General features: G+C 37.1%; 1 protein-coding gene across 1 annotated transcript in view; it reads right to left on the bottom strand.

Annotated features, from left to right (window-relative positions):
* Positions 1-15,524, bottom strand: part of WDR26 (WD repeat domain 26) — a 32,575-nt gene that overhangs the window by 14,024 nt on the left and 3,027 nt on the right. Inside the window, exons 4-7 of the mRNA XM_051783401.1 lie at positions 9,146-9,282; positions 8,451-8,548; positions 7,510-7,666; positions 2,816-2,954 (exon numbers count right to left, since the gene is read on the bottom strand). Coding sequence (XP_051639361.1) covers positions 2,816-2,954; positions 7,510-7,666; positions 8,451-8,548; positions 9,146-9,282 — 531 coding nt within the window. The remainder of the gene's footprint in view (positions 1-2,815; positions 2,955-7,509; positions 7,667-8,450; positions 8,549-9,145; positions 9,283-15,524) is intronic.

The following is a 15,524-nucleotide window of genomic DNA, read 5'->3' on the forward strand; positions in this document are numbered from 1 at the left end:
GAGAAAGAGGGGCAAACGAGTGGACCTCCTCAAGACCCCTTTTCCATTCTAATCATTACTCCTGGACTGCATTAGACACAGCTGTGTCTGTAGCCAAAATGATCTGCAAGGAAACTGAATCATATGTGACATCATCTCACATCCTGGAGCTTGTCTGCAACTAATGCATTTCTTCTTAGAACAGAATTAAAGTAGCCAGTCCCTTCAGCATACTTGAAACTCATTAGGAGCAAGACATATAAGATATTCCCCTTCTAATGACAGAACTCTGTGGCTGTTACTGTTTTCCATACTGCTCTCATACTTCTCTCCAAATACAGCAAAACTGCTATACCATGTTTTGCTCTAAAACAACAGTCAGTGGAATTTCAGGCAAACTTTCCCAAACGTAGTCAATCTACTTCCCACCCACCACCTAAAGAAATCTCAGGAGTTCTATCCCTTACATTATCCAAATTTTTTGTTATGTAGAAACAACTATTCGAGCTTCAGCTTAAGTCTGCAGTTGAGCTCCTTGGCTGAAAAGCCAAAAACCTGTCAACAGTTTTCAGAAAGTGCAGGAGATTTTTGTAAGGAGCAAGTTAAAGGAGAACTCTAAGAAAGAGAGATGCAAGCCAGGAAAGGTGGTACACCAAGTGTAGTTACCCTGTGTGCTCTAAAGATTCTGCCACACTGCATAACAGTCAAATGATGCACAAACCAAGTTCACTCAAGACATTATTTAATGCTGTTGAGTCTGAGTAAGAACTTTGAAATTAACAAACGAAAATAAAAACAGAGACGTGGGTTAAGACAGACGCACCTACATGTCTAAAGTCAGAAAAGAAATAAGAAATTCATGGTATGAAATGAACACATTGAAGCAGCGTCATTACACTTCAAGAAGGGTGATGAAAAAAAGAAAGGGAGAAGTGAAGGATTCTTACACACATGATGTGTGTGGAAAAACAAATACTGTTCATTTAAAACAGTCTTCTCCCATCACTCACCCAGACAGTGTTGAATAGATGTTTCCATGTAGTTTATATATGCAGGTTAGAATAAATCTAAATACCTAAAGCCTTGAAAACCTGATTAAACTTACAGTTCAAAAGACATCCTCAACTGCTACAGGAAATGTGAGAAGAGTGCTCTGCCAAATATGAAAATGAATCCTTTGAGTTATATGGCCTAGTGTTATTGAGACATCCACCTACTTGAAAGGGTTTCAATTTCTTTTTTAAAGAATTCAAAAAAAGAAAAATTGACAAAACTCTATAAAGCTGCTTTCCCACTAGCTATTTTTTAAGAGATTTGTTTCTTTAGCAACCCTTGTTCAAATAGGTAAGCCTAAAACACTCACAAAATATTTGTTTGCTTTTATTAACCAGATATCAGCTAACAATTAACTGTAAGATGTGCTAAGCAAGATGTTTGGTATTAAAATCCATCAATATAAAAGGAAGATGGGTGTCTACAACCAACTGATAAGTTAACAGCAAAAAACATTTGATCATTAATTTCTTTAGAATTACTGTTCGTTAAAAAAACAAACCCAAACAAAATACTGGTATTTCCAAACTAAATAACAGAAGTCAGCTTTGCTGATATGCAGCTCTTGGCCCAGCACACGCTGGCCCCAGTAACACACAAATCACAGCAGTTCTTATGCCTGAAAAAACCACGGCATTGCTGTCAGTCCACAGGCTACACATCAACTATGCACATGAGAGAGAGTTTTAAGTCCTTCCATCATTTTAGTACCAAAAAGGACTCAGGCTGTATGGCTTCCTAACCTGAAATGGAAGAAAATAATTAAGTTCAGCTCTCAAATCCTACTGAAAATCAGCATGGATCTGAAAAACCTTTCATCTTCCATTTCACATACCGGGTACAGTTGTGTTGTTAAAAAACTGTAAGAACCTCATTTCTCATAGTGTTTTACAAAAATTAGTAACTTCAAATATTGTGTGCATATGTTCAAGTTCATTCTGTTTTCAATTGTTATGAAATATATGGACATACTTTCATAATCATTTCTATGAGTCAATTAAAACAGTGTCAGATTAAATTCATCAATCTTTTTATTTACGTAAGAATAGAAATGAGTAGGAAAAATATATGAAATATCCTACAGCTACAAGATTTAAGAGAAATAGTGCCCCATATTATCAAAACCTAAAACTGCAGTCTGTAAGAAAATGGATGAGTATACTTCTACGTGCCAGCGTGTTTAAATCTTTGTCTCAAGACAAGGCAAATCTACAACAGTGACTAGCATGAAGTACTATACTGATACAACTTTTAGTTTAGCACATACCATTTTACTACTCAGGGATAAAGTAATAAATGGTGAAGTCAATAGACTATTTAAATCCAAGTGTACTACTAGCAGCAAGGTAACAGAAAGGAGTTAGTCACATAAAAAACCCAGAAGTACTCTCAGTAAGAGTGATTTAGAAGAAAGGTTCCTCACTGCCATGCTCCTTCCACTCTCACCCAGTGCTTCTCGAGGCCTTCAAGCTGAGAATCTTCCCTGGAGGGCAATAGCAGGCTCTACCTCGTGGTACCAATTAGGAGTACACAAAGTTCCTGCCCCAGAGCTGCCAACAGTTCAAGCCTAACACTCACCATCAGGTTTACAAGTGTCCTCCTTCACTAATTTACACCGATCAGGATCTTCAGACTCTTACATCCCAGAGAAATACCCAGTCAAAGGGGTTACAAGTACCTGTTAGCCTGTCCTACCAATGTCCTATGGTTTCATCCTAGCGAGAGAAAGCTGAGAGGGAGGGGAAAGACAAGTCACAAACATTTTAACACTTGGCACACTTACTGGATCAACCTGCCATATAATAACAGTTGTGTCCTTAGATCCTGTTGCTAATTTAGTGCCATCGTTGGAGAATTTACAGAACCACACTTCGTTACAGTGCTCCGTTAGTATCTGCTGTGTATAGCATGGGAACTGTTTCCTGTGAAAACAAAGGCATGAATTTGCAGATTAGTAAGAAAGCAGCAAGACTTTTTTGAAAGTCAAGCTAGTAAAAAAAAAAAAAGAACCAACCAACAAAACAAAAACCTTATTTAAATGTAAGGCCACACAACTCAGAAAATTCCTCTATTAACAGCTGCTTCAAGTAAGTACAGAATGAAGTGTCTTATCTGGTAGCCATCAAGTGACTGTAACCAAGTCTAAGAACACAGAACTATTCTTATCTCACTCACATAAACTGTTATGCTTTCATATAGGTTGGAATAAAACTGACCTCATTAGGAGGTTACCAGCATAGAAAATACTGGAGTCCAAGTCTCTTTAAACCCTAGGTGCAGTGTTTTAATTACACATGAGGTCTTTGTAGGTATCTAACTCACTTAGCTATATCTTGCCCACTCTTTAGAAGTGATTCTTCCATAAGAGTTTTCTTCTTCTTGAATGTGACTTCCTAATAAGTTAGATGTTTCTTTGCCTTCACTTTGTGCTATTTTTCACTTTCTTTGCAGAGTACCACATACAGTATCTAAGCATAACTAACAAGATACCATAGAGCTTGAAAAGTTTAACTCACAAAAATCTACATCATTTCATAAAATGTTGTGTTTATCAAACAAAATATTACATGATAAACTACTGAAGAGGAGTCAGAACATTCCTCTAGAGTTAATATTTAATATTCTAGTTATGCACTGAGAAAAAGCTAACAGTCAAAATATTAAGTTAGGCAAAAACTGGAGACATATTTACATCTTGCCTATAAGCTCTCTATTAAGAATTTCAGAGCTAAGATAAAATAAATACAGGCTTTTACAGCAGATGTAAGTAATACTGCAACAACTGCAAGTTCATTGTTCAGAGGCACTAAATAATAGTCTCACAGACATTTTTTCTTGAACTCCAGGAATCCTGAAGTGGTTCAGTCTTAGGTTGAGTTTTTACAGCACCCAGTAGAACAGGGCAACACAACTCTAATGGGACAGGATGCTACTAATGTAATGTCAGCCTCCTTGAATGTGCAGTTGTAATTATAACTGGAGATAAACTGGCTTAAAACCCCCCCAACAAAAACACAACATGTTCCCCCACACCAAAGAAAATGAAACAAACATTCCCCCCCCAATCATTTGAACAGAAAACTTCCTTCCTTCACATTTGTGTTTAAAAATACAGTTTGGTGGTAGCCAGGCTGACAGACACCTGAAAAATTACTTCTTAACTGAAGCTAGAAAAAGTTCTGCTTAATATAAGGTCTATACCTTCTTGGTAATTTTCTTTTACTAGAAGAGGCTTCCTAGTCCATGATTAAAGACTATCAAGCAACACTGAACAACCACATAGTCTCATTTCCTGTCTTATGGTAGAGGGGGATAAACAAAATGTACATATATATATATATATATATCTGCAATTTGCTCCTTGGGTATGTCTACTTACTTGTTTATAGAGAAACACAAGTGTGTTCTGCTCCTGCTTTAAGCTGACCAGGAACTGTCTAGTTGCCACTGGAAGAACACTGAACCCAAGGTAAAAAGCCCCACCCATGAAAGAAGACTTTGTTTTCCTTGAAGTCTATATGGAAGTAGGCAAGCCCTTACACAGACATGTGCACCTACAGGAAGAGTGTTTCATTATTATTTAGCCATATTATAATAAGGTAATGTTTTTACTCAGGGCAACAACTTGCTCTAGAAGGCGAGTCTTTAACTGTAACTCATACAAAGTACAAGGGCCACACTGTGTCCCAGGAAAGCCTTTTCAGCATATTTCATTTTTAAAAAGTACTCTATGGAACAACAGCTCTCGCATTTTAAAGCTTAAAAAAGCAGCCAAGGTTTTGCAGACATGAAAAGCAAGCAGTTATAATATTGGAGTACACAGTTTTTATCTTCAGATGGCTTTTAGGTTCCTAAAAAGGGCAACAGTTGGTATAGCTGCTGGAGACACATCCCAATACTGCATTATGCTGCTCACAACCCAGTCGGAGCAGAGCACCCTCACAAAAAGTTCTCTTAACTAGTAGAACATACAACTCAGCAAGCCTGACTTCAAAGACAGCACAGCTACATTAAATAACCCTTCTGCAGAAGGAAATAGCAGCAGTCTTCAAATAAGAAACCAGAACCAGTTGTCTAACAGTTTCTGGGTTTGGTAATTAGATATTATTGTAGTTCTAAGGTTTTTCTTTATCTTTTTTGAAGTGTTTCATTACAAAATGTTCTGTTCAGCACAAAACACCTGAATCATGTTGTTCACATACTGAAATAAAGCATCTAATAAAGTTATCTGTTGTTGTATTACACAAGTTCAAAATTACAAGTAAAGCACCAAACAGCTACCTTTTTATTCCCTGTACATACAATGAAAGATTTATTCATCAACAAAAAACCAAACAAACAAGAAAAGTCCAGAATAACCAACAAGGCTGAAGGCTCTCAAAACCAAAGATTACCATCCCCAAGAACATCAGTTTTCTATTACCAAAATCTCAGGCACAATAAGATGAAATCCTTCACCTTCACTCCCAGCAGTTTCTCACATTCATCTCCCACTCTTACAAAGTAAGTTTTAGTTAAACATTCTACCTATTAGTGCAATTCAAGCATGCTTAATCAAAATACTGCATAAGTCCAAACCAGATTAGTTCCAACTAAAAAAGGGAAAGTTGTCAATGTTCTATCATTTAAGTAGTAGAGGACTTAAATTGTCTAAGCTACTAGACTACAGTTACTTCTGTCAGCTTCATCAAAATTTGGCTTCCACTGTCTAACTCACCTCAATATGCCCAAGCATGGCAGCACGTACAGCACACCACACACTGAACTCAGACCCTGCAACAGGTAGGTACAATAGGTTGAGATGAGGACAGAATGGAAGCCTTTATTTTCAAGTGGACTTTTTGGGTATTTTTTTGTTGGGGTTTTTGTTGTTTTTTGGGTTTTTTTTAAATTACAGTAATTGTGAGTATCTAGGTATGTATATATACCAAATATGCCAGTTTAGGAGGTACTACTTTAGGTTAAAAAAATAAAACCACTACAAACAAAATCCCAAACTATGGCCAAACTTTCATGTCAGCAAATAGATTCAGATGGGTAAAATTTAAGCCCAGATTTGTTCCACGCAGTACCTTTTATATCCAGTTCTACTTAGTCTGACTTCAGTAAACCACGCTCTTCACAGTCAGCTTGAATGCTCTTTGGGGTTTGATTAATCACATCAAAGCCACTACAGAACACCCAATACTATTTATGGACTTGTTTAAAGACTAAAATTAAATCTCTGTTTGTTAGTCTGATTTTAATACTCACTTCTGAAGCCACAGTAACAGTATATGATAATTTCCTATGGCTCTTAAAATGGGCAACAGTCAAATGTCTGCACACACATACACACACAACTGCTGAAACAATGCAATGTAGCAAAACTGCAAGCTAAAAAAGTTACTTGAATACACAAAGTGCCAAGGATAATAATTTTAAAACCTATAGTGAAGTACTATGGAAGTCTGCATCTTTAAAAAGAGATTCCAAGAAACACAAGAATGTAAGTCAAAGCAGCTGAGTTCATCAGTTCTTAATTAGCCAACCTTAACATGAAAACCATTTCCCTGTAAGCCCACATGTTAGCCTGTTACATGAACAAACATACAAGAGTATCCTATACAACCTCATTTTCTAGGTGTTCTGGCCTTCATCCCCTTATTGCAGCATGCACAGCAGTTTTCCATAAAAGCTACACTGAGTTTTTAGGTCCTTAGCAGAATTTTGCTGGATGAAGAAAAACTGCTCAGGTCAGCCATTTGTTAAAAACAAATATCTTCCTGCTTCATGTCTACTACAGTGTGGCATTTTGAAGGTTCAGAAGCAGCATCCATTTTGTTAACAAAAAAAACATTATCTACATAGTCTAAAGAACCAATAAAAAGGTGTAAGAGACATTCAATTCTTACTGCTTCACAATTCTGAGAAAACAGTTCTTTATATTATGTAAATCAGAAACATCTATTGCACATTTCTCCTCTGCTTTAGCCTTTGTGTCTAAAACCACCTGTGTCCACTACTAAAAGTTATAGCTGAAAGTTGAGTTTATAAAAGTATGCTTCTATAGGCTTTCTGCATTCCAGTAATCTTGAAGACAGAGTCTGGATAAATAACATACTAGTGATTCTCCAGTGAAAAAACACAGCAATTGTATGTTGATGCATAAATAGACTGGCTGTCCAAAATTACAAGAAACAAGTGGCTAAGGATTAGTCTAGTGCTATCTTCTATTCATACTCATCTGATTAAAATTTTAAAGCTTTAGTCTGACCCCACTATTCCATATCCAGGTACCAAAATGTCTCACACACACATTCTCTACTCCCCACCCCCACCACTCCTTTAATGAGAACTGTCTCTTCCCAGTAAAATCCTGTTAAACCAGCTCAGAATAGTTTTTGTGTTCCTGCTAACAGTAGGCACAACCAGATTACTTTAAAAGACAAAGGAAACGTACTGCTGCCCATCTTAAAAGTGGTGAGGGTTTCTTACCTACTACAAACGTGATCTATTAGCAGCGAGACAGAATCTAGATTACTATCTAGTTTCGTATTATGATATAGGCACCGGTCCCGTTGTAGTTCCACAGCCTGACGGAGCAGGTTCTGTAAACGCCTTGGAGGAAGCATCACTGATGGGGGTAGGTAGGCTTTAGAGGAGTTATGAAGAAAAAACAAACACATTAAAAAAAAAAAAAAGACTTATCAAAAGCAAGTTACAGGTAAGAGCATACTTTGATTTGAGTGTTTTTGGAAAAGACCTTAGTAAATAAAGTACGCAGCTTGTCAAGTTTACAGCTATACACCTGGAATTAGAAGCATGAACTCCTGGAAAGCCGAGCTGTATGCAAGGTATCCGTAGTTATAGAGTATGTTGTTGTGGTGGACAAGCACCATTTACACAAGCTAACTCAGTATTTTAAAAAAATCAGTAAAATTATAAACCAACAGTATCAGCATAAGGAATCACCATTAACACTATCAAAACAAAGAATACCATGGGGTTCACAACTCTGATATACAGTATTACAACAGCCACAAGAAAGAGAGGAGAAACTAATTCATAGTGAAGTATGAGACCACTGTCAACCAATACTAGAATCACTAGTGGTTTTAGGCCACACTTAAGTTTTCACCTCTCACTACAGCAAGCATTTGTAACACACACACACCCCTCCCCGAACCACACATTTAATCACTGCATGCAGCAGAGGTAAGAAATAAGAGTTTCTATTGCAAATAGTTTATCAGAGACAGCAAAAGGTTAGGTACAGAAGACCAAAGGGTAAAGGCACCTAAAGGCATCCCCATTAACCAAGAAATACCAGAAAAGCAAACAACCAGCAAACACAGGTAAAGTCAATTCCCTGAGACATGTAAGATATATGGGATTTACAGAGGTGAGAAGAAATGCTAAACACTAGAACATCTTACTCTGGAGTTTGTCCAAAAGTTTAGATCTGGAAGCTGTTCCTTTCCCTTCCCACTCTGCTTTTGCACGCAAGTCATCTGCATGGCTACACATCAGGTACCTGTTTAAAAAAAGCGCACACACACCAACAGACCAAGTCTTTCTGGAATCATTCGTTTCACTTTTGAGCATGATATAGATTATAACATTCTTATTGTCTGGAAACAGGTGACTTAAGCTTGAAAGCGATAGGAAAAAGGGTAGGAAACTATTTCAGAGGAAAACACATCTTCTTTAGAACAAACGTCTACAAAGTGGCCATAGAAAAAGAAAACAAAACACAAGCAATTTTAGGGAAGGTAGAAATAACTTATTTTCATCTCAGAACAAACCAGATTATATTTACCTATTTAATTCAATTATAAGGTAGCTGGCTAACAATTCTCAAGATCAGATGACCATACATATGTATGTATTAATTTGGGTTCTAGTAGTATTAAAAGTAAATAATCATCAGGTTGTTTTCAAGCATCTGAAACAGAACACCGTCTACTGAATAGCATTCTTTACTCAGCATTTTATCACATCTCACTACAGCTTATTAATCAACAGGATAATAGCTTTAACACAGCTTGAGCCTTCACAACGTCAGCTATCAAAAGCCACAGAACTCCTCAGAAAACTTCAGTGCAAGGGCTCTCAAAGTCCAAACACTTACCCACTGAGGACATGAATGCGTTCTGTATTATATTTCAGAGGCGTCAGTTCGCAGCGTAGAACCTGAAGTGCCTCCAGGACCTTGCCATCCTCCAGGTATTCCAGGTACTTCTGCTGCAGCAGCAAAAACTTCATCCTCTGACATGACAGAAAGCAGCAGTCAGGGGAAAAAGGTTGACTGAAGTTTCAGAAAACGTTTGAGCCTAAACAGAACAGTAGAAACCATTCTACTATGCCCTTCAGAAATACAGCTCTATGTAATGTTTCATTACTCAATTTCTTTTGCTGGGTTTTCAACAACATTGCAGCAATTAAGTTACCCATGAATTTCCTCCCTGACTGATGGGGCTCTAAGTATATTTTTATCTCATTCCTCAGATCCCCCCTACAACTTGTCTCACTTTTACTTGCTTTTTTTAGCCATCATTCTTCAAACCTTGAATTAGATAGGCTCTCCAATATAAGATTCAGTCAAGAAAGTGCCCAAAATCAGCTATTCACATATTTAAGACTGTATGACAGCACAGAACGCAACAGGCCAACTCAACAAGTTCTCACACTGCTTACATAGGAGCAGACAAGGATTGTTTGCATAGCTGCATAACATATAGCAATAACAAATTGACACTGCCTGAGGTTTTGTTTTGTTGTTCTACCTTAAGTTGTTTTCCTTGGGTGGTGTTTTCAGGATTACAGAAAAAAAAATATATCGTTTCCTATATTTAGGAATCACTTCACCTCTCTGAATTTAATCACTGTTATTTCATAGCGTTCCTTTCACCTTGCACAGTTTTTGGTTGTTTTCTTTTTTTAAGAAAATAATCAAAACATGCTATTCTAACAAATATCTGTAGATTAAAAAAAGGAAAATCAGGTATTAATTTACTATATTAAAAAGAAAAAAAAGAAGTCCTAGAAACTTCTAATAGTAATTTAGTAGAAACAGAGTTTGTTTTTTTCTAGATGAAACCAACTATCCTGTGTTTGCACATGTTCTTTACTGCTAGCCATTATCACACAGAAACGACATTTCTGGTCCACAAAACTCACCATGTTAAAGAGGAAAATGTATGTGCTTAGACATACTGGTGACAAACAGCTTGGAGATTATGTGTAGCAAGTTACATTCACTTTTCTAAGGAATACACCACCAGTTCAATCACCAGTTTCCTTTGCTTTCATCAGACCTCAGGCACCTCACTATTTTCATGCTCATATTTGGTCAATGTTTACTTTGTTTCAAACACACTGCCTGCCTCCTTAAGCAGAGGGATAATTGGGAAGTTTAAGATGTTCCTGTCCTGTTAAAGCTCACATGAAAGTTTAAGGCTTACTAGATGTAAAATCCAACGTGAAAACATAAAGCATTTTCGTTTCCACAGCTCTTCAAAAGAAGGAAGTTTCCACATACAGTGCTATTAACTTACCACACAGCTTTGGGAAGAATAAAACATGTCACAGTAAAGATGATTTATGTTCAAACATGTCTGTAGTGCTCTGCTGTCCTGTACGTGACAGGCAAACCCTTATTACGTTCCCTATCCAGCTCCTTAGTTCATTTGAATTTGGAATTGTTAGACCATCACTGTCCAGTTTTTCCAAGTGAGACAACACTTTTTGATGTTCTGACACGTGAAAAACCAAAAGAAAGATATCCCAATTATTTACAACCTCAGCAGTGGTTGGCTCCATGCAGTAGGCCAGCAGAGCTCACGCTGTTTGCTTATCTACCAGCAGCAGGAGGGATAAGAGTTTCCTCTACCAGCTGTGCACATGCTCACTGGGATGCCTGGAGATGCTCAGGTAGCAGTCTCATACTGTATTTCACTCCTCTTGGTCACCTCACACTGATGATCAACACCAGATAAAAAACAGCCTGACACTTCCAGTTTGTAATAAAAACTATAATCCCTCCACCTCTTCCTTCTCCATTCACTGCATATAATAGTTATTAAATGTATATAATATTGCCATTAAATGTGATAGCCTACATTATCTGCATCTAATTATTCTTTCTCCCTCTCTGCCTAACTTGGCACATTAATTTCATTTTGTTAGAGGAAAAAGTATAAAGAGCAGAAAACATCAAAACACAGGTTTTATAACACCAGTCCCAACAACTCCATGGAATACTACCACGCAGAATACTGTAGCCAAGTTATCCACAGAAGTGTCATTTCAGTTTTGGGTTAGAAAGTATAGTTTAAAAAAAAAAAAAAAAAGTCAGTGCCATATGTGACTTCGGCATATCAGGAATATAAAGGCCTCCAGAACAACACAGTACTACACACTTCATGCAGGAATCTATTGTTGCCATAATGGTAAATTAGAATAAAAGATAAGCAGTTTGAAATTGTAATTTATTTACAGCAAAAGGCAGGGAATAAAGTGTGGATAGGGAAGTTAAATTGGTACGCCAAGCTGTTTTGATAACTGCTCCAAAACTTGCCCTACAGCATACTCAAACAATGGCATGAATTTCCTTAAGGCAGAAGTCACACTCCAGTGACACCAAATTTCCAGTCATTTTTTAAATCAGGACACTCACTGCCTCCTACTTCTTATTTCTGTGCAACTAGTGACTTTACTGACAAAGAGTGTTCACCGAACAACTGAATTTTATCCTCATTTTCTCTCAACTACTTTATGCCCTACTAAGAGTATTGTTAATTTCTTCCCAACACCACCTTCTCACAATATCCGAGACCATTTTGAGTAAATCACCTCTTCTAGAGCCCAAACAACCTCTTCTAGAAGAAAAGAGAACTGTTTATAACACTTGCAACTGTAAAAAGCACAAACTCCACTATTTAAGTGGAATAGAGTGAGTATAAAACTCATCTGCTGCAATGCATTCACAAGAGCAGCTTATTTTTTCTCCATATTCTCTAGCTGCCTTACAAAGAAGGGGAATCAAGATTATCACAATCAAAATCATACCATTATCACCTCAGCGTTTGCAATGGAAATTCAACACCATTACATTTTTACTATTCAGACACCACCATTGCTTAGCTTATAGAAAAGACTCTTCACCTTGAAGGATCCATGGAAGAGTCCATACAACAGTTTCAGCACTGCAGTCTGGCTGGTTTTGCTCAGTTATTACTACCTCATCCTGCCTTTCAAATCTAAGAGAGGATGAGGATAAAGTGCATTACTCTGTTGTTTTGACAAGATAGTATTTAAGTGTAGGTTGAACTCTGATTACCCTGGGGCAAAACAGAGTTAACAGATTTACAGGGGAGTCGGTGTTTGTTTGTTTTAATCTATGTACTATTAGCATCTTGCTTTCTTCAAAATGTAGCCTTTGATTACTAATAGGAATACGTAGTACTGCACTCCTTCATTTTCCTAACTGTTAGTAGGAAAACCCCTTCCAGGATCTTAAATTCTAGGAAGTCTGGCATGCACCACAATTCACCAGCACTAGGTAACCAAAGGTGAAAACCTCAGCAAACACAACTGGAAGATAACAGGACAAACACACTATCACAGTCAAGAAATTAGGCCATTTTGATCACTGGTTACAGTAGCGAGTCTTCAGGAGTTTAATGATCAAAATGCATGATAACCTAAGTTTAGGATTAGATTTTGGTGTCATTTCTGACCTGCATATTTTAACAAGCTCCACCACAGTTTTATTACCATACTAAGAGTCCAAAGTAAGTAAGTAAACGTTGCTGAAACAACTGTTCTTTGAAGTTAAACAGGTAACTAAAAGAAATGCTGAAATTATTAGCTGATGTTTCAAAACAAACATAGTAGCTATCTACTTACAGCCTGCAGAACTAAGACTTCAATTTTCATTATCCTGTAGTCTATTACATTTGATAGTCTTCTAAAACACTGATGAAAGCACTTAAAGCCAGCCCAAAACTCATATGTAAGATTTGATACGTAAAGGGCAGAAAATATTCTGATCTACAGAATATAGAAAGGAATTTAATGAGGCTTCAGACATACCAAGTCCTGCCACATGAAGAGTAATTAATTCCAACAGGGAACTGCCCTTAATGCTTGTAGCAAGAGGGACACCATACAGGTAGGTGGAGCACTTTGCTCAATATTTATATATTGATATAAATAACATTTTTTTTATTGTATTGCCTGCTGCAGACTGTATACCTCCAGAACAAGTAAAGAGGACAATTTGAAAGTATATTCTAGATGACTGTAAAGGAATAATCTCCAGGTTTCTTCCTAGGTTCAATAAGTTACCCAAGATAGATGCCATAATATGCTTGAGTAGCCCTAAAATAAGCAAAACCTCAGGCTAGCTTGAAGTTGACATTTTCTAAGCATTACTCAAGGAAAAACATCATGCTTGATCCAACTAAAGTTTTCCTACAGATTGTCTCAAGACATCTGTATCTTATATACTGGAAAAGTAAACATGACTAATCACATACTAAATAACACACAGTTGTGTTGACACAAATACACACAGAAAACTATCCTGTGTGCTACCACACACCCCCCATACCAACACACTGCATCAAAGGTTTAAAAATTGAGATCAGCCATTTCGTGTTTAGTGTTTTCACCTGTAGAACTTAGAGCACTTTGCAGAAATCATAAAATAAAACACGAGTAGAATTTTTAAAATACACACGTATCCCCTTCACTGACCAGACATTTCAAAAGCAGCTATTTATCCTGGTCATTTTGTCCAGGTCACATTAACCATATGGGGAAAAAAAAAGCCAACCAAACCACAAACCAAAACCAAACCACGAAACACACACCCTACTTTGTTAAATACTCTGTGTCATCTAAACTTTTAGGCACCCATTCTTCTTGTATGCACACATTTTGAAACATCTAGTCATACAGTGTGAGTCACAAGTCAGGAGTCAGGAAGCACAAAATCTAATTTTCTGTTTTAGAGTTACCTGCAGCAGCATCTTGCTTGGACTTTCCCTGATCAACACATTTATCACCTTCATTAGCTCTGACTTGACTGCACTCAGATTACCTACACAGCACAAAGCATCCCTCCTTACCTTAACCTGAGGGTCTTTCATTAGTCTTCCAGCTGCTGATTACACTAATACCTCCCCAACCTCAACCATGCACAAAAAAGCTGGAGAGGGAGGGAGGCAGAGTGCACACAATGGAATGCACACGAGCTCAACTTAACCTTGCGAGTCATGTTGTCTTACTAACACACACACGTGTAAGATATTTAAAACTGTTACCTGTTTTAAATTATATGAAGTTTATATAAAGGAGAAAAACTTTAAAAAAAACAACCCAGTTAATATTTAGTTCAGGTAAAGTTCAGTTTAAACCAAGTATTTTTATTGCATCAGGTTTTCTGGAAGCAGTTAGACATCAACACTAAAGAAGAGCACACTTTCAGAGCCCTCCAAAACAACAGAAGGAAAACATACCCTTTTTCCTCAAATTCAGTTATCCAAAAAGTACAGTGCTGGTACTCAGTTAAATCTCGACTCACAGACATGCAAAACACTAATTCTACAGATAAACTTCATAGCTTCACATGTCAGAAACATGAGAAAATCTGTTCCAAATGACCATTCATACTCACATACAGCAGCTTCATGATTTCAGTCTGCACAAACAATTGGAAGCTGCATGCAATATTCTAAACTACTTCAAGTCTGAGAAAAGAGAAAGTACTGGTCTAATTAGGAGGTGCTAAGCTTTGACCGAATTAATAGAAAAGAGGGCAAACTTCTGTCAAGTACCCTCTGATGTTTTGTTAAACATCTGTTTTCCTACTTCACTTCCTGTTCTCTCTTTCTCTCCCTCCCCCACCAGACAGGAAATTGTCTTGACAACAAATGAATCAGCTAGAAGTGGAACTAAGCAGCCATCAGCTGATTCCTCATTGTTTACAGTCACAGACACTTCAAAAAGACTTGCTACTGTTTTCTTCCTAAGTGACCTTAGCTGTTCTAACTTCATTTCATTAAAATAAACGTTTAAACACAACAGAACAAGCTGTTTTAAGAGCCAAGTAATGATTTTCATCTTGAGATACAAAAATCAAAACAAGAAACACTTCACTCAAAGCAACTGAAATCATAACAACACATATCGTAATTGTTAAGTCACAGGATCCACCAACCTTCTATTTCTAGATTTATCTTTTTTAAAAAAAGAAAAAAAAAGCCAGCCAAAGAGAAAAAGCTGTAAATAAAATCCCAAACAGCAATACAAATGCATTTGCTCTTTAAAAGCCATCTGGAAAAGCAACAGTATTGTTCATGGTCTATAGCAGCCTCTATATTCTTGTAATGTGCTATTACAAAGCCAACTCCACATTAGTATTACTGCATTTTATTTCTAAACTTCTCTTCCCTCAAGAAAACTTAACTCCTAAAAACACAGAGATTGTGAGAAGTATTTCA

The sequence above is a fragment of the Manacus candei genome, unplaced genomic scaffold (assembly GCF_025592945.1).
Source record: "Manacus candei isolate 608988 ecotype Guabito, Panama unplaced genomic scaffold, ASM2559294v1 h1tg000017l, whole genome shotgun sequence".
NCBI lineage: Eukaryota > Metazoa > Chordata > Aves > Passeriformes > Pipridae > Manacus > Manacus candei.